The sequence below is a fragment of the Ochotona princeps genome, chromosome 1 (genome assembly GCF_030435755.1).
Source record: "Ochotona princeps isolate mOchPri1 chromosome 1, mOchPri1.hap1, whole genome shotgun sequence".
Lineage (NCBI taxonomy): Eukaryota > Metazoa > Chordata > Mammalia > Lagomorpha > Ochotonidae > Ochotona > Ochotona princeps.
Window position 1 is genome coordinate 110,744,932 of NC_080832.1, and position 19,553 is coordinate 110,764,484.

The 19,553-nt window shown below is 45.9% G+C and overlaps 1 protein-coding gene across 8 annotated transcripts in view; it reads right to left on the reverse strand.

Moving 5' to 3' along the window:
- C1H6orf89 (chromosome 1 C6orf89 homolog) overlaps nucleotides 1-19,031 on the reverse strand; it is a 31,854-nt gene extending 12,823 nt beyond the window's left edge. Inside the window, exons 1-5 of one of the 8 annotated variants that reach the window (XM_058663876.1) lie at nucleotides 18,888-19,027; nucleotides 13,776-13,870; nucleotides 9,845-9,984; nucleotides 7,814-8,021; nucleotides 6,969-7,182 (exon numbers count right to left, since the gene is read on the reverse strand). In XM_058663876.1, coding sequence (XP_058519859.1) covers nucleotides 6,969-7,182; nucleotides 7,814-8,002 — 403 coding nt within the window. In that variant the 5' untranslated portion in view covers nucleotides 8,003-8,021; nucleotides 9,845-9,984; nucleotides 13,776-13,870; nucleotides 18,888-19,027. Of the gene's footprint in view, nucleotides 1-6,968; nucleotides 7,183-7,813; nucleotides 8,022-9,844; nucleotides 9,985-13,775; nucleotides 13,871-14,163; nucleotides 14,184-18,887 lie in introns of those variants that run through there. The other 7 variants (XM_012928477.2, XM_058663893.1, XM_058663882.1 and 4 more) reach the window with 7 other exon arrangements.
- Between the last annotated feature and the right edge of the window lie 522 nt (nucleotides 19,032-19,553).

Below are 19,553 nucleotides of genomic sequence, written 5' to 3' on the forward strand. Positions count from 1 at the left end.
TGCACAGAACTCCTTATTTCCTCATAATAGGTTCTTAATTTTGAAATCTACTCAAGAAAAAGCTGTACCAATATAGGACAAAGCTCCCATGACCTGCCCCGGGGTGCCCTGCAGTGGACCCCCCTCCAGGAAATCCTTTTAGGAGGTATCTCTTCTTGCATCCCAACACAAGGCAGAGGCAAAGCCTTGGGATGAAGGTGCCTCTGCCAGGTCCTCTTCATGGGTGGCAGCATACACCAAGAACCATTTGCATGCACTGTTAAAGAGGGAAGGGCCTCCAGAAACCGTTTCGCCAACAGCCTGGGCCCAAGGCAATGCACTTGAGAGACTTCCAAACCACAGACTCCTTCTGTTTCCATGGGTTCTCGCTTGCATAAAACCTGTCTCTACATAGGAGACTTTGGAAAAGTTAGTTAATACCCTTGGCATATCAGTTTCTTCAACTTGAAAAAGGAAAGAAAAGTACAAACTACTTTACAAAGTGTCTGTTGTGCAGACTGAGAAACGAATGCAGAGTGGATGGCCTGGCACTGGTCTAGAAGAAGCGCTGACGGGGCTGTTTTTGCAAACCGATGAGGAGGGCATTTCCCAGGGCCCAAGCATTTCATTTTTGAATACAGGACTAGACTCTCTAAATCTGGGTAGGTCCTTAGTTCTAAGTCCGCAATCATCTGCTGGTCCCAGGCTCTCTGAGACCATTGCTGGGTCCACTTGGCCTGTCAGTGAAGGCTTCCAGCTGTACAAAGCTCTCACCGCACCATGGGAGAGAGGTCCACCCTTCTCACTGAGCCTGAGAAACTGCCAGCTGCCTCAATTCAATTAGGGAAGGAATCAAAATAACCAGGCTGAATGTGCTGGAACCTGACCTGACTGGGGACAAAGATGGCAAGGATGAGTGTGGGGCAGTGGAGAAAACACCAGAAATCAGGAGACTAGAGGTCAAGGGCTAGACAGCTACTCTCAGCTGGATACCAACCCTGGCCCTGATGTCCTCTTCTATACACTGGAAGCCTATACCACATTAACTCTCAAGATCCTTTTCAGCTTTGACATGCAGCAAGTTGGTGGAAATGATGAAAGCCAGGTGAATTGGATGGCAGGGGCAAGGTAGATACAAAAATATGAGATTGAGAAGGGAAGCAAACGAATTGAGAATGCCAAATGTGATGGGCAAACTGAGTTAATACGAGAGAGGCTTAAGTCATGAGGATACAGACTAGGAAGATGAGCTAGGCTAACTGCCTCGTGGAAGCTCAGGGAAATTATAGAACCAACAGCCTAAAGAACATTTCCCTTCAGGACTACAGTATCAGTTATACCAGTTAGAAAGAACCTTGTTTCTTCAGGGACTAGGCAGCTAAGAGGGAAAATACTTGTGATCTGAGAGAAAACCTATGAAACCCCAAAATCAGCCTTAAAGCTGGACTCTTCAGGTATACTGGGTAACTACAAACTACTCAGAAGTTAATTAAGCACTATGGCTGGAACTATGGCATAGTGGGTAAAGCCACTGCCCATGGCACCAGCATCCCAATTTGTGTCCCAGCTGCTCCACTTCAGATCCAGTCCCTACTAATGTGCCTGGGAAAGCAGTGGAAGCTGGCCTTAGTCCTTGGGACCCACGGGAACATCTGGCACTCCTGGCTTTGATCTAGCCATTTAGGGGGCGAAACAGCAGAAAGTCTCTCTTTCTCTTCGAAACTCACTTTCAAATAAATAATAAATCTTAAAAAAAAAGGAAAGAAAAGTTGAAGTGAGAGAATCAAGATGGCAGAATAGGGCAAACACATGTTTAAACAGATGGAGAAACATTAGCTGGTGTGAAGCAGAGGGCACATTCTGGGAAATAGGAGAGGACAGAATGACAGCACCTGAAAGAGGGGCACTTGGAGACTGACAGACACAGGAAAGCAGTGGACACAATGGTGTAGTGTAGTGACCGATGCCCCAGTGGCATTCAGTGAACGGTGATCTGAACTGCAACGGCAGCCAGAACTCCACCAGCAACAAGGTGGGAAGGCGTGTTCACCAGGAGCTCAGGAGGTGAACCCAAACAAAGAACTGCCCGTCCTGCTGGTCTGTTTGATTTGACCAGGAGCAGAAACAGAATGGCAGGTCCCAGACAGGCAGTGCAGGAACAGGGTGGATTTCTCAGCACAGTCCGCCATCTAGAGCTGAATCCGGGACCATTTTAATCGCTTCTCAGCCTTTTGGCTAAGATCAAGTGAATCAGGCACCATTTTGTGTAGGGAGACAAAGGCTATGGGACAGGACTGCACATGCACTGAGCTGGGAGTGAACTCATTTCTGACTCAGTGAACTGCAACAACATGGCATTCTACGGGTTCTACCAAAGATAGGACCGGGTAGCTCTCAGATCTGATGGCCAGCAGACCAAGAGCTCTAGTAGTGGCACATCAGGCTTCGTTTTCTACTGTGTGGCAAAAGTTTTAAGACTTCAGGGACAACAGTGAGCAGCACATGTTCTGAGCTGGGAGCTAACTCACTGAGCTCAGTGCATTGCATTGGTCTCACACGGAAAATAATACTGACTTCAGCATCGTACAGATCAAACTAGGTCCATGTGGCCCCAGACCTATTGGCCATCAGGTTCTGACAAGATCAACACCACCAACAACCTAGCTAATACAGGGCTCCTGGTATCTCCTTAATCCTGAGAAATGCTAGAACCAGAAGTGGGAAAAAGGTTGTACAGACGACGGTGCAGCCTCAGCATGGAATCACAGGAGGTAGAGTGGTGAGCCAGGATCTGGGGCTATGCAGTCCATGGTGGAAGTCTAACATAAGAACGCAGACCTGGAACTTGCTGGAGGGAGTAGCACAAGTGACTATAAACAAAGAACTGTGTGCCAACCACAATAAGTAAAATCAAATTGTAGACCTGCAAGTGACACAGCTTAGAAACCTGCCCCAAGGAGAAGAATCTACTAACCAGAAGTACAATCACCAAGAACAAAAGAAGAGACACAGGAACAATGAATATTACTGAAGATTCCCCTGCAAAGGAGCAAAAGTCTTTGCCAACCTCAGTTAACTGAAGAATATATCGAGAAAATGGGGAATACAGAATTCAAAACACTTGTTATAAAACGTCTATCAACAACGAAAAGCATGTAAAGCAGGCATTCAAGGAATTCAAGGAATATGTCACACTGGAAATGAATCTAATGAAAGCTGATATGTCAGAAATTAAGAATACAGTGGAGCAAATTAAAAGTACAGTGGAGAGTCTCCAAAATAGAATGAATGAGGCAGAAGAAAGAATTTCAGAATCAGAAGATCTTTCCTGTCATCAGGGGAAACAAACTAGAAGCTGGAAGCAGAACTCAGTCAAGCTAAAAAAAGTATTCAAGAACTGAAAGACACTATTAAAAGGCCAAATTTAAGAGTTATGGGAGTCCCAGAAGGAGCAGAAAGAACAGCTGAGTTTAAAAATGTATTTAATTAAATAATAAAGGAAAATTTTCCTAATCTAGAGAAAGAATCAGGAAACAATTTCCAGGAGGGGCACAGAATTCTCAACAGGCTTGACCAAAAGTGATCTTCACCACGACACATGATAATCAAGCTCTCTTCAATTGAACATAAGGAAAAGACCAGTTTGGGTTGAAGGCCAGTCAGGAAAAGTCACTGTTCCTGCTAAGACAGGAGGTGAACTGAGTAGGGCTGGCTCATGGACCCCCTGGTATGCGCTAAATCTGGCATTGGGAGGTGTTCTGATAGAGGAGCCTGGGCAACTTCTCTGGCAGGACACAGACCCAGCAGGTAAGAGCAAGAAACATGATAGGAAACAGCCAAGAACAGGCCATGGAAAGTTTCCCACTGGCATACATTAGCCATGGGTCGGGGGCAGACCAGGCTGAATCAGTTTGCATCATCCACTGGCATATCCAAGCACCAGAACAGTGTGGGTCGAGCTGGGTTCGGTCGCAACAAAAACTAGAGCACAATATGGAATGCCAAGGTGAGGTTGCCTGTACTGGATGTGGCCACAGCGCCCAACCAGCACGCATGAGAACCAGGAATGGAGGGGGCGGAGTCAGCAGGGGAATAAGGAGTGGTTCCCTTGCTGGACAGCTACTCCCACTGGACAGCGTGAGCTGGGATGGGGGCAGACCAGACTAAGCAGGGCTACAACACCTGTGCGCCTCATGCAGACCAGATCAGGGAAAAGCCAGGCTGGGCTGATTATTCCTACTGGTGCAAACAAAATTAGAGTGGGTGAGGGTTGTTTGGGCTTAGCTGCAGCATCAGTTGGTAGAAGCTGGTACTGGGGTCTAATTCTGTCAAGTCAAACCACAGAACTACCTGGAGAGTGCATAATCTGGGAGTGGGAGAGGCCTGGGAGGGAAACAGTGGGCTCCTCCCTCTTGGGTAACCACTTCCACGGGAGGGCATGAAAACTAGGACAGGGGCTGGGGTGGCTAGAAAGATACCCAACAGCATCTGTGTGGGCTGCATAGTGGAGCTGGTTAGATGGAACAAAGCTTTACTACCCATTGACGTGTATGAGAGCCGAACGGGGTGTGGGACAGACTGGACTACTGCTACACATACTGGCAAACCAGGGTAGGGGGCGGGCCTGGTGGGGGTTATTGTGGGTCGCTCCAACTAAGCTGCAGCTCCCACTGGTTTATGCGAGGGTCGAGTATGTTCTGGGCAGAACCAGGATGGACTGCAACACCCATTGGTTCTAGTAGAAGTTGGGGCTGAAAACAGAACCAATCCAGCAATTGCAACCACCAGCTGATCAGGGCAATGGACTGTGCTAGGCCTGTACTTGCTAGTACATACAAGAATCTAGTCTGGGAACACCTCAGACAAAGTTTCTTTGGAGATCTCCCCAATCGAAATGCTGGACTCAGAACCCTAACCAAGAAAAGACAGAAGACAGAACAGGTCAATCAACCACATCAGCTATATGTTGGCAGCGAAATACTGGGCAAACGGAGACTCTATGATGGACTATGTCAATCAGTGGATTCTTCAAAGACCTCATCGTGCTTGGAGTGGCAAGATTGGCAGCGATTCATAACTGGTGAATCATCAAAACCACTTGAGCAAGAACCTCGGAGCATGCCCTACATCCGGGACCTGGGGAGGGTGGGAAACTGGGTGGGCCTTCTCCCTTAATACCCTCCTTTAAACATGAAGGAAACAATATGGAAACAATAGTCTTACCCACTTTCCTATAGCCCTTGAACCTTTTTAACCATAATTAACTATGTAAAGATTGTCCAAAATACAATAAAAAAAAACCATTCACATTTGTAAGTAAGAACACACTGTCACAGAACCAACACTCATAAGCCGAAGCCACACTGTTCCAGTGCCTTCTCCAAGGACCCATGGGACTTCAGCTGCAAGACACACGAACTCTGGAGCAGACCTAATCGTCTGGCTTGCTGATGGCACACTGGCGTTTCCTCAATTTTTCAAACTGCAACTTGGACACAGGACAATCATTGTCTACTGACTCTTCCTCATCTCTTAACTCAGTAATCCGTGCAGATTTTACTTTATCAGATGGGACAATGGAAGTAAATGCCACCAGGTCCCATTTACTTCCCCCCATGTACCAAAGTGCCAGAGTTGCCTCCCGGAGGTTGTGAGAGAAAGACGGCAAAGTGGAATGGCACATCTGAGCTGGCCTAACCCGTGTCTCTGGCTCTTTCCAACACATGTTCTGGGCCTGCCAGAGAGGACTAGGAAAAGGCGCTTTTTGAGTTCTGTGGATGACATTTCATCAACTTTCTCAAAACATACGAGGAAGTTCTATCTGTAATCTAAAAACTAAATAGGGGCAGGTGTTTGGCAGAATGGCTAAGCTACCACTTGGGATGCCTGCATCCATCCCAGAGTGCCTTGGTTCCAGCCCAGCCCCACGTCCCCCATTCTAGTTTCCTGGGGCCGGGCCAGACCACAGTCAGGAGGACACAACTCAATCCAGGTCTCCCACACAAGTGACAGAAACCCAAGTACTTGGGCCATTCCCTGCTGCCTCCCAGGATTCACATTAGCAGAAAACTGGGATTGGAAGCAGACCCAAAACTTCAAGTCAAGCATGCTGACATGGAATGCAGGCATTCCAAGTGGTGTCTTAGCCACTTTGCCAAACACCTCTCTCACCCCAAATGTGTACTTTTTTTTTCCCCTGAGGGCTTATTTCCTAAAAGTGATTTTGAATTTTAAAGGGTTCAGAACATGGTTACATAAGAACTTCTATAATCAATCTGTGATAGTAATGTATGTATTCCTTTGAACAGAAAGATAAGGTTACTACTGCCAAAAAATAAAAGTCCCATACAATCTCTCTCTATTCTTTCTCAGAGTAAATTTCAAGCATTACCACATGTTACACAAGGCTCAACAGGAAACCCTTCCAACAATTTGTCAGGCTAGAATTCCTGTGCTGCCAATGACACGCTGTTAACTGAATTTAAGTGTTAGTTAAATTCAACTTACTTAGTACAACTGGTAATGCTTTCCAGCACAGAATTAAGTGAACCACGACAGAGAGACAGACTAAACAGAAAGAGTGGAATATACCCGGACAAAAGCCTGGACTGTTAGGCTAAGGACTGTTAAAGAACATAGTGAGAGCAAGCTGGACTTGGATGCTTTCAGTAAATCAGTAGCTGTTCACTAAACATGCATCGTAGATGAGGATGAGAGAGACCAGGATAGGACAAGGTACAGTGAAAGCCTTCCCACCACATGGGAGTAGGGCCTGTGGTGCTGGCTCTACCAGACGTGCTTCTCTGGCAAACTTCCTCAACGTTCTGAGCCTTAGCTTCTCCATCTGCAAAATGGGAAACCTAAGACCCATCCCAGCGAGTTCTCAGGACTGGATGAAACACCACAGTTTGAAGGAGGTGGATCCTTGCCTGCCGCATCTTGTGTTGAGAACACTATCTCATAAACGACAAATGCTTTGTGTTCTCTACCTGGAATGGTTCTGTCTTCATCACCCCCAGGCAGAGGCATGCCCTTATTCTCTGGCATGTACTTCTTGGTAATGGGTAAAGACATCAGCCGAATGTGATGGATGAGTGAGCGCCAGGCGTGAGGTCCAGAAAGCACCGGCTCAGGTGCTAAGGCGCTGAAAGGCTGAATCACAAAGTAGGCAGTGAGCAAGATTAATCCCAGGGTTACAAGGACCTACAAGGAAAGACAGGAAACGGATTAATAACAGTACCAGCAAAACAAAACACCCTCACATCAAGGAAAAAAAAACAAAAAACAAAAAAAACAAAACAGGCCACTTGTGCTATTTCGGATGTGCCGTAAAGGACTAATCCATTCTCATCGGGCAGCTATTCACATTCACTCTGGAAATCACTGAAAACTATGAGGACCACAAAGCTCACCAAGTTTCATTCATGTCGTCAGGGGCTCTATCCAACATTTAAAAAAAAATATAGGGCTCGGCAGCGTGGCCTAGTGGCTAAGGTCCTCGCCTCGATCCCATATGGCCACTGGTTCTTATCCCGGCAGCTCCACTTCCTCTCTATCTCTCCTCCTCTCAGTATATCTGACTTTGTAATGAAAATAAAATAAATCTTTAAAAAAAATATATATATATATATATACACACAAATATATATTTTATACACAAAGACAATGTAACCCAATGTACACAGCTTTTACCCATGACAGTTAACAGCATAGTCAAGTTTGCCAGTAACACAAGATAACAAGGCGCAAATGGTGGGATCGGTCAACAGTTAACATGGAGTAAGAATGGTGAAGCATCTGTGCTCAACCTCAGTGGGGTGCAGCACATTTTTACCTTATACACAGTTATAAGGAGAGGATACTGGGGCGGCCCCCTCTGAGGTTCGTTCTTTTCCAGCAGCTGTCTGATAAATTTTTCTATTGCCTTCTCAGACATGCCACACTGATGGCCTGTCTGTCTCACCAAGTCAACAGTCTCTGAGAGTTTGTCATAAATGCTGAGCTCATTGGCAGCAAGATCCATGTCTTCGAATACAAAATCCCTGAGAGAAAGAAAATACAAGTAAAAAGAAAGGTGGATTCTTTGTAGTACTCCCTCCTCAAAGTTTGTTTTTTCAGAACAGTGTTTCTTGGCCACCTGTGGGGAAGGACCCATGGCTTTGATGTTTTTCCCAATCCTACTGCAGACCAATTTAGTGAAACACAACAAATACATGGAGACACTGTCAAGTTGTTTTTATGTGGTACTCGGGGGTGGGCTAACCACAGGGGACAGAACAGTACTGTCCGCACACCTCTGAGGAGGACTCGTCTAGGGCAAATCCCTAATGGATGTCTGATGACATCCAGAAACATTCCTGAAATCAACCAAAATATCTGCCACTGGTCATTGACGAAGAAGAAAGGGGATGTGAACAGTGTTGTTGACAAATTACTTCTCTCCAATTATATCAGGCGGATCTTTCAGCAACATAAGAGAAGTGGTCACCCAGAGTAAAGTTCACTATGAGGAATATTCTGCTAAGCTTCATTCCTGGCAAAAGAGAGATTTCAGACAACATAAAAATTACGGCACAGGAGTTTCCCAGATCTTAACAGTTTGCTGTCCCCATGCTTTCTTCACAAATGCAACTTTAAAACTATGAAGGATAGTATTGTTTTAGTATTGTTTAAAGGTTTAAGATATTTTAAAACAAAGATCTAAGATCTATAATTTTAGAATTTGATTTGTGTTCTCATGGTTACTTCATAGTATTTCATAAAATAAAAGAACTAAAGTGGCAGGGCCGGCAGGTTGGTGTGGCAGGCAAAGATGACTTTTGCCCGTGGTGCAGGCATCCCATGTCGGCATTAGTTCCAGCCTGGTTGCTCCACTTCTGATCCAGCTCCCTGCTAATGTGCCTGGGAAAGCAGCAGAAGATAGCCCAAGTGCTTGGGCCCATGCACCCATGTGGGAGATCCAGAAGAAGCTCCTGGCTCCTGGTTCTTGATAGGATTGGCTCAGTCCGGCCATTTCAGCCATTTGGAGAGTGAGTCAGTGGAGGAAAGTTATCAACTTCTCTCTGCCTCTCCCTCCCTCTCTCTTTGCAACTGACTTTCAAGTAAAAATTAAACAAAAATTTTGTTTAAAGAAGTGGCAAATTATCATTTGGAAAATGAGAACTCTTCACAAAGTGCTTGTGCTGGGATAGCCATTCCTATTTGCTGGGATGCTGGTAAGGATTCTCCTGTTTGATATCCAACAAGCATTCAGGTTTGATTCCCAGCTCTGTTCCTGATCCCAGCTCCCTGCTAATGGAGATGCTGAGAGGAGTCAGACACGTTGGAATTCTGCATCAACTTCCTGGCTCTCAGCTGCAACCCGGCATGGCCAAACGCTAGCAGTTGGAGGCAACAGGGGAGTAAATCAGTGGATGGTAGTTTTCTTATCTGTATCTCTGCCTCTTGAATTTAAAAAAAAAAGTAGGGTATGGTACAATGACTCTATTGGATGATCCTCCCCTTGCAAGTGTCAGGATCCCAAATGAGCAGCAGTTCATGTCCTGGCTGTTCCATTTCCCATCCAGCTCCCTCACTTTTCCCAGCCTGGGAAAGTGGTAGAGAATGGTCCAAAGCCTTGGGACTCTGCAAGTACATGGGAGACCTGGAACAAGATCTTGGCTCCTGGCTCTTGGCCTTGGACTGGCTCAGCTCCAGTCTTTGTGGACATCTGGAGAGTGAACTAGTGGGTGGGAGATCTTTGTATCTCTTTGTCTCTCTAAATCTGCCTTTCCAATACGAGTAAATAATCTAAAAAAAAAAAAAGTAAAAATGTTTTCTTCATACAGAACAATATTTTTCTTCATAAAGAAACAATGGTGCTTACAATATATGCTCTCTTCTTCTGTTTTTCTTTTTTTAAGGCAGAAGGTCTTCTTATCTCATGTACTTCATTCCCAAAGTGCTTTTAACCTCACAAAGCACTGACATGGTACAAACATACTTTCAGTAAGAGGATGCTGCCACCTGTAGGATAGAGGACACCATCAAGTCACTACGAGAGATCTGAAAAGCCACAGCCCAGTGTGCATCAGTGTTTCTCTTCTTCAGTAAAACAAAAATGCTTAGTTCACCAGTGACGGGAACATAAAATGGGCAGCTGCTGTCAAAAAGTTAGTGTTACCTTAGAACACAGCAGTTCTACTCCCAGGAATGCACCCAGAGAACTGGGAACGATGTCCACACAAAACCTTACACTCAAATGTTAATAGCTACATTATTCATAACAGCCCAAGATGGAAGTAGTTCTAAAGTCCACACACTGATGAGTGAGTAAACAAAAATGTGATACATCTGTATTCTGTGATGGAATATTCTGGAAAATGCAAAGGATGAAGTAATGACACGGGAATAGCATGGATGAACCTTGACAATACTATGCTAACTGAAAGAAGGTCACTACCAAAGACTCTAAGTTATGATTGCATTTGTACCAAAAAAAACAAGAATGGGCAAATCTACAGAGTAGGAGGATTAATCAGTGGTTGCTTAGGGGAAAGAGGAATTAGCAGTGACTGTAATAGGAAAGCTGTTTCTTTCTAGAGAGACAAAAATGTTCTAAAGTTATGGTGATGGTTATTAATTTTGTGATTATGTCAAAATCCACTAAACTGCACATTTTAAAAAGCATCTACTTTTTATTTATTTGAAAGGCAGAGAGACAGGGATTTATTTTTCCATCTACTGGTCCTCTCCACAAATGCCTGTAACAGCTAGGGCTGAGCTGGATCAAGGTTAGGAACAAGGTTCTAAACACGTTTCAGCGGCTGGGAGGGAGCCAGGTGCCAAAGATTGTCTGCCTCCTAGGGTAAACATTTTGTAAAGATTTATGTATTTATTTCAAGGCAGAGTGACAGAAGGAGGGAGAGGATCTTCTATTTGCTGGTTCACCTCCAAACGCCAGCATCGGCCAGGGCTGAAGCCAAGAGCCCAGAACTCCATGTGAGTCTCCCGCACAGGGGTCAGGGACACAAGCACCTGAGCCATTACCTGGTGCCTTCCCAGACGCATCAGCAGAGAGCTGAGTCAGATGCAGAGGTGGGACCTGAAGTAGGAACTCTGAGAGCAGCTTAACTTGCGATGCCACGACACTCATCACAAATTGTACATTTTAAACAGGCCAACTTCTTGGCATGCAAATTATACCTTTTAGGGCCAGGCACGGTAGCCTAGTGGCTAAAGTCCTCATCTTGTAGCCACTGGAATCTCATATGGGTGCCAGTTCATATCCCACCACCTCCACTTCCCATCCAGCTCCCTGCCTGTGGCCTGGAAAACAGTTAGGGATGGCCCAAAGCCTTGGGACCCTGTACCCATGTGTGAGACTCAGAAGAGCCTCCTGGCTCCTGGCTTCGGATTGACTCAGCTTTGGATGCTGCAGCCAGTTAGGGGGTGAACCAATGGACGGAAGATCTTTCTGTCTCTCCTCTCCGTAAAATCTGACTTTCCAGTAAAAAACAAATCTTTTTTTTTTTAAAGATTTATTCATTTTATTACAGCCAGATATACACAGAGGAGGAGAGACAGAGAGGAAGATCTTCCGTCCGATGATTCACTCCCCAAGTGAGCCGCAACGGGCCGATGCGCGCCGATCCGAAGCCGGAAACCTGGAACCTCTTCCAGGTCTCCCACATGGGTGCAGGGTCCCAATGCATTGGGCTGTCCTCGACTGCTTTCCCAGGCCACAAGCAGGGAGTTGGATGGGAAGTGGAGCTGCCAGGATTAGAACTGGTGCCCATATGGGATCCCGGGGCTTTCAAGGCGAGGACTTTAGCCACTAGGCCACGCCGCCGGGCCCACAAATCTTTTTTTAAAGATGTTTTTAAAATATGTATTTGTAGAATGGAAATGTGCTCTCTTGTGGCATTTATTATATTACTTTGTCTATTTCCATCCCTCCCAGGGCCTAACCACTGAACTCTAAGACCTATGAGAGCAGGAAATGCCATATATACTGTTACTATGATATAGTGTCTTCTATCTATGTAGAGGGTATCTGCATATACTTATTAACAAAGACTGATACACTGGGCGTGTGTGTGTGAACGGGAATGAACTTCATAACACAATACGATTCTTTCAGAGTCCACCTGTCGAAGACTCCTTCCAATACGGACTTTCTGGAAGCCTGTGCTTAACCACTGTGAACAACCTACCGCCCTGGTTAGTATATACAGAGCAGGACGATCATTTCAGGTTGTGCAGGCCAAATGCCTTCACTTCCAGATGGAGGAATAACCCCATCCATCTCCTGAGCCTCATCTGTATCCTACTCACTCTACTCATTCTTCACTAGCAACCAGAAAGAAAGGCTGCAAAGCATAAGGAGCCATACTCAAAAAAAAAAAAATTAACATGCAGCATCTCGAGTTAATAGGTCAGCAGATCAGCTCAGAGAGGTGAGATTAGACATGATTCTTATTTCCTTTTCCATATTTCTTAGACTTCTGTATTAAGTTTATGATCACAAAAATCCCACAGATACTCTTAAGGAACAGCAGGGCACAAGGTGAGTCCGAGACAGGCAGCGATGAATGGCTATGGCACCGCAGGGAAGAAGCAAAGCACCACTTGCTGCCCATGCCGGGAATGACTGTTTAGTTCCCCATTGGGTTGGATCTGAAATGACACAGCTGGGAAAATGGAAGCGACACTGCACCAGCAGAGGAGAGGACTGAGTCTTAGACTAACCCTTGACAATCACCAGTCAGATATTTTGGTTTTATTTACTTCTATAAAAGACAGATTCTTCACTTCACAAGTACCTGTATATCTAGAGTTGGGGGGAAGAGCTGAAGCCCAATGCCAAGAGTTGGCATCCAACCCAGGTCTCTTGTGTGGGTGGCAGGGACCCGACACCGAGCCATTACTGCTCCCCCCACCACTCCCCAGGGTCTACATTAGCAGGAAGCTTGAGTCAGGAACCAGAGGCAGGGATTGAACCTGGATACTCTGATGTGGGGCATGGGTGTCTTAATCAGTCTTACCTGTGAGGCTAAGCATTTGTTCCTTAGTGAAATCATTCTGGCTAAGTCTATCTCCTCATCCAAAAATAAGATGATTGGACCACAAGGTCTTTAAAGCCTCCTTCTGCTCTCAGATTCACAAAGTCTGTGATCCGTCAGGAAGGGGAAAACTCAATTCATGAGGAACTGAGACTAACAGCCAACCACATTCCTTTACTACCATTTTCTGTTCCTCTGTGCTCAGTACTAATGCTCAGAAACGTAATGTCAACAAATAGCCACCGAGATCCCGTGATTCATTCATTCCATTTCACAGACACGCCGAAAGCTTCTCTCACTTGTCAAGACGGGAACCCAAGTGTATCTGACTTGAGGGTTGCTGCTTTCTCCTCATTCATGCTGCCTTTCTGGCCAAGCACTGTCCTCCATTCCAAGCTGCCAGCTCCGAGAACACAGTACACATCCCCCATCATGACTGAGTGCCCAGGGAATGGAAATGACTCAGCATAGCAATCTCTGAGAAGAGAGCGTGGCAGTGGCTTCTTACAGGATTTTTTGCAACTTCATGTTTTGGACAGTGATTTCAGAGCTAGTATTTCCTATTTAAACTGGAAGACATTTTGATGGCCACAGAGAGATGATCTGGGTGACTATGTTAAACTAGTATTTAAAAAAAAGTGGCCCCTTTAAAAAACAAACAAAAAAACAAACATAGAAGCACAACTAAGCATTCAGCGTGAGAGGCTGAGTGACAGTCAGTCAGTCACTGAAGTCTGAAGGGGATCCATTTACCTCCAGCAAGAGCATCCAACTCTGGCAGAAGTGAGCTTTGCCACAGAGGGGCGTTCAGAGCAGTGGCTTAAACCGCAAGGGCACAGGCAGGATCACTAAATGGATAGAAATCAAGTATCATGCACCACCCTGGGCACCCTGTGGTCCTCCCACCCCTCACCCACACGGAATTCAAGTCAAGACCCTAGTGGATGCCTGAAACTTCGGCAAGTACCCCACCTGACACATACTATGTATTTTCACATATAGAAACCTATGATAGCAGGTTAACTTATAAATTAGGCACATTAAGAGATTAACAGCTAATAATACATTGTAACACAACAGAATAATAGAAGTTATGGAAATCTGGTTTCTCTCTCCAAAATATCTTGTGCACTGTACTCACCCTTCCTCCTGCGGTGATGTGAGCTGGTGCAGTGTCCATGTGATGAGATGAAGTAAGGTGAATGACGCAGACATTGTGACAGTGTCAGGCTACCACATAAGGGTTACCTACCTAAAGTCCTGCAGTGGCAGGACAGCTGAGTTGATGACTGGGACAGCTACTAAGTGACTAAAGGACAGGGGGTGGATACAGTGCGGATACTGTGGGCGAAGGGATGGTGTACCTGCTTGGCAGGGATTCAGCTTAAGACTGAGGGATTCTGTGCTGCTTCGAGTGTCTATGTAATGTTTTCAGACTGCAGCTGACCATGAGAAACTGAAAGAGGGCAAGGCGAGAGGTGCAGGCACAGAGCTTATCAATCCTATTCTCAACCCTCACACTGGGAGCCACTGGTTTTTCTCAAGAGTAGTTTTCAAGTCAGGGCTACTTCTCTCTCTGAATGATACCTGACAACGTCTGCAAGATGCTTTTGGTGTCCGATATTTGTCAAAACTGGCATCTAGAGGGTAAAAACTAGACATCCTGCAAGGCAGGGGATAGCCAGTGCCAAGGAATAACTGTCTCAATCAAAATGTTACAAGTGCCTAGTTGCAAAAACTGCTTTCTGGAGAGGCCTGAGCTGGAGAGACCTGAAAGCTGTTTCATTTCTGAAGGAGAAGTTCTGTCTAGGAGAATGCAACAGCCCTAATGGGATGGTCCCCACACCTCCTTCCTAGTCTCGGCCTAAGAAACAAGGAAGCGGTCCAGCCGATACAACAACTTGAACAGAACTGACCAACACAAATGTCTGTTTAAAGTAGTAAATAGATGGCTCCGGTATGACGGCTCAATGGCCTAATCCTACCCCTTCAAGCACCAGTATCCCATTCATGTCCTGAACGCTCCAATTCCCATCCAGCTCCTGCTTGTGGCCTAGGAAAGCAGAAGAGTATGGCCCAAAGCCATAAGACCCTACACTCTTGTGGGAGACCCAGAGGAGGCTCCTGGCTCCTGATCAGCTCAGCTCCTGCCACTGCAGCCATTTGGAGAGTGAGGCAGCAAACGGAAGATCTTTCACTCTCTCTTCTCTCTGTAAATCTGTCCTTCCAATAAAAATAAGTAAATCTTTAAAAAAGTAGCAAACAGACCAAGGGTCAGACTAAATGTCAACTGTGCAGTGAGAGGATCCACCCCTTGTAACTGATAAGTCCTGCACACTGATGACATAACCCCAGAGCTTCATGCCCCTTGATGTTTATTTTTTACTACAACATGAGAAATGTATTTTCCCTCTTACCAAAAAATGTATTTTAAGTTAAAGGAACTCACAGGATAGCATGCATTCAGAACAGAATAGAATGCATTCACAACAGTAGGGGATGGACACTGTACTACATTGCTAGAGTCACACGAAGGAGTTAAGCAGGGGGAAGGGTATGAGCTGACTCTGGATCTCATTCCTGCACTTGAAGATTGGGACGTGTGCAGATGGGCAAGAGTTGTGGCATAGTATACCCTGCTTGTGGCCTGGGAAAGCAGTCGAGGACGGCCCAAAGCCTTGGGACCCTCCACCTACGTGGGAGACCTGGAGGAGGTTCCTGGCTCCTGGCTTTGGATTGGCATAGCACCGGCTGTTGCGGCTCACTTGGGGAGTGAATCAATAGATGGAAGATCTTCCTCTCTGTCTCTCCTCCTCTGTGTATATCTGTCTTTCCAATAAAAATAAATAAATCTTTTTAAAAAGTAAAATCTGGATCTCGAAGTTGCAGCTGTTCTCCCATGGTCCCTGCAGCACTATGCACACAGCCAAGACATGGAAGGAACTCCAATGTCCATGGGCACAGAAATGGTTCATGGAAATGTGATCTATACCTACAACAGAACAGTATTTGGTCTTAAAGAAGGAAATGCTGCCATTTGCAACACCATGCATGGATTCACTGAACATTGTGAAATAAGCCAAAGATAGACCACACAATGCCACTTACATGAGCAACCTAACTCCTCCCTTCACTCTGAAAATATGAAATTTGCACCTCTGAGCTTGGAGAGAAAATAACTGTCTTATGAATATATCCTCAAATCTACATTCTTTTTCCCTCAAAGTTTTTTAGTTTGAAAAATTTCAAACTTTTTGAAAAACAGAAACAACACACTGACCTATAATAATACTCTGTCTATCCTTCCCTTAAATTCGCCAATTACTAACATTCTCTCTCGCCCTCTCTTTACCAGGACCGTTTGCAGCACGTCATTAAATCACTCCTAAACATTGCAGCATGCCTTTTCCAATTACAACTGTATTCTATATAATGTCTATATAACTATAGACATTACCATACCCGTCAAAAGTAAATGATTTTCTCAATTACCTAGGGGTGGACTGAGGGAGGAGGGGACCCTCCCTCACTCAGTTTCCCAGGTCTCCATTCATTTATTAATCTGCTGCGATCACACTTTTGCTCCTCTCCCTCCACCCATTCCGTTCAGAGGTCTCCAGTGACCTTCTGAACGCCAAACCCAAGGATAATTTCAGTTACAACCTCATCTGACTTCTCTACAGCAGGTACCATGGCCAACCTTGACCTCCCTCGAGGTCTCTCAAGCCTTGGCATGACAGTCTCATTCTCTCGCCAGGGGCTAGTACCCGCCACAGCTGCCCTTGACCTTTTCCCATTGCCCCTACTGCTTCTCCCAGGAGCTCTTCATGATTCCCAAACATCTCCTCCAGTCCAGAATTCCACACAGAGCTCAAAGGCCATCTCTTTAACCATCCATCAGATACCCTGTCCCCAAATCCCCAGAGTCCTCCTATATGTAATATGGTTGTAACCGAACAGTATTTCTCTCTTCAGCCCCACTCTTCCCATGGTATTCATTTTCCTAATGGAAACACTAGTGCTCCAAATATGAAAACCTCTTTCTTTCTCTTTCCCACTGCTGAAACTGTTGTTAAATCCTCTCGATTCAGCCCTTTATAAGCCCCCCATTCCTCATTTCCTCTCTAGCTCTGCCAAGTGGAAAGGCACAGCTGAGGGCCTCAGTGGACCCTCATCGGTTCAGGTAAGCTCTGAATTTCCAGTCCTCCTTGTCTGTACTTCATTCCCAATGCTATCCACAAGCAATTTATTTGAAACGCACTTTGGGGGTCCCATGAAAAGCCTTCCAACACTCAGCATGCCCTGCTGGAGCACAGCCCAGCAGAGCAGTGAAGAACACAGAGACTGGCATAGGCCGAAGCTGGATGCAGAGTCTAGATTTCTCCATCTGCTGGTGTGGCTCTGAGACACTACCTACAGGGAGCTTCAGCGCTCACTTAATAAATCAGGATAATTACGCCTATGCCAAAATGCTCATGGGATTATAAAATGATGTGATGCAAAACATTTGGTCCAAGACGTAAATAAACTACTCAGCTGTAATAAGATGAAGAACAAGCTGTCTACCAGAACCCTAACTCATCTGCCACTGCCTACCTGTTCAGTCTCATTTTCTCTAAACATAAATCCCTCCACACATTCTACACCACCCTGCTGGTTCACATCTCGCTGCTTTTAAACATACAAAAGCTTTTCCTCTGCCTAAAAGGTCAAACTCCCTGTGTTTTGTCCAATAAGAAACTCTAAGGCTTTGACCTTGATTTCTTCCTTTCAATGACATACAACTCTACCACCTAGTAAGACCTACCTCCTTATCTTCCACACTAAAGTTTCTTGCAAGCAAAGATACATGGAGAAAGTAACAATACAAAAAACTAATCAGACATGAAAGCCATCTCAGTATAAAATCTGATTAAGATGGAACAAACTTATAGACAGGCACTCAAGTGATCTCACTGAAGCCAACATGCGGGCTTTTACATTTTACATAAAATATTTGAATGCCATTAGCTTGATGGTAGTTCAGGTGAGTCAGTGAGGAATCCAGCACTTGGACATGTTTTCTGTGTGTAGGGACCAGGATGCAAACCTGGCCCTGAAAGAAACGTAGTCCAAGACAGAAAAGGCCTGCCAGGACTAACAAGTTGGGCCATGCAAACCTCCTGTCAAAACTTCAATACAGCAAAGTTGAATAAATTAACTCCTAAAAGGCCATGCCTTTCCTTAGCAGGAAAATTTCAACACCCTGGATGAAACGAAATGAATTAAAGCAGACCCCTTTGCAGAAAATTCTAAAAGAACTATCAAATGAGTAATCAGAGAAGCCGGAATATTATGCATCTGGGAGTAGGATCTATCCTAAGGTGAGACAGGGTCCTAGCACCTTTCAAAAGACAAATTTTCGAACACCAGAACAATGCAAGAAAAGGGTGACCTCCAGGGTTAATAATGTCAAAAGGATAGAGGACACGAGATGGGGGTGGGGGCATTTCCTTGCACTAAAAGGTGATTACAAACGCCTCATTTACTCCTGTCAAACGCGCAAGTCCAACGCCAAGCTGATCGCGTAACAGAATTACACTGAAAACAAAACCAAGAAGTGTCCCCTTGAACGAGTTATTAAGACGTTACAGAGGAGGCCGAAGACGCTCCTGTGGCACAGTGCAATCCGGACAGTGGGAGCTGGACTTGGCCAGCACCGCGTTTAGACGTGGCAGGGACCTCGTCCCCCGGCGGAGCCGGTCAGTCAGGGTACGCTGTCACTCAAACCCGACCCTCTCCAGGGTCAAGGCTCGCAGCGGCAGCCCTGCGCAGCGGCCGGCCTTGCCCGCTCCCCCCTCCCGATCTCCGGCCCCGGTGACTCACATGCGAGCCCGCGCCCCCTCGGGCTCCTCCCGCCGGGGGGGACAGCGGCCGCCGGGAGAGGAGGACGGGCTGACCGCTTCCTGCTTCCGGGACCGCGGCCCGGACGCGGCCCAGGGTCGCTCCGCCCGCAGAGCCCAAGCTTCCGCCGCCAAGGCGCGCCTGCCCGGGAGCGGGGGCTCTGGCTCCCCCTGGCGGCCTTCTCCAACCGTGGCTCTCCTTGCTCGCTCACTGCTGTGTGTGAGTCCTTGCCCACGTCTACCTCAGCATTTACCGGATTTATTCAAAATCACCTACTACGTGCCGGGAAGTGTAATACGCATTAGCGGATGAGAATGTGAGGGATATGTGAATGTGTAATGGTCTCTCCCTGCTGAGCATTCCTGGGCTGGAAGAGAAATGCATCATTCAACTTCCTACCTGTTCACTTACTAATTTGAGGACTTACTCTCTGCCAGACAATACTGTGCTTCACATTTGTGAAGCCACTAATGCACAAGCTTATGACCTATATAATCCTACAACCTTTACCCTTATACAAATGGAGGCAGGTAAAAAATGCCAGAAGCTGAAGTCAGGCTCTTTATTTAAACAAATTAATGGTTTGAAAGTTACAGAGAAAGATATTCTGGTTCACTGCCCAGATGGCCTTGATGGCCTGGCTGCCAG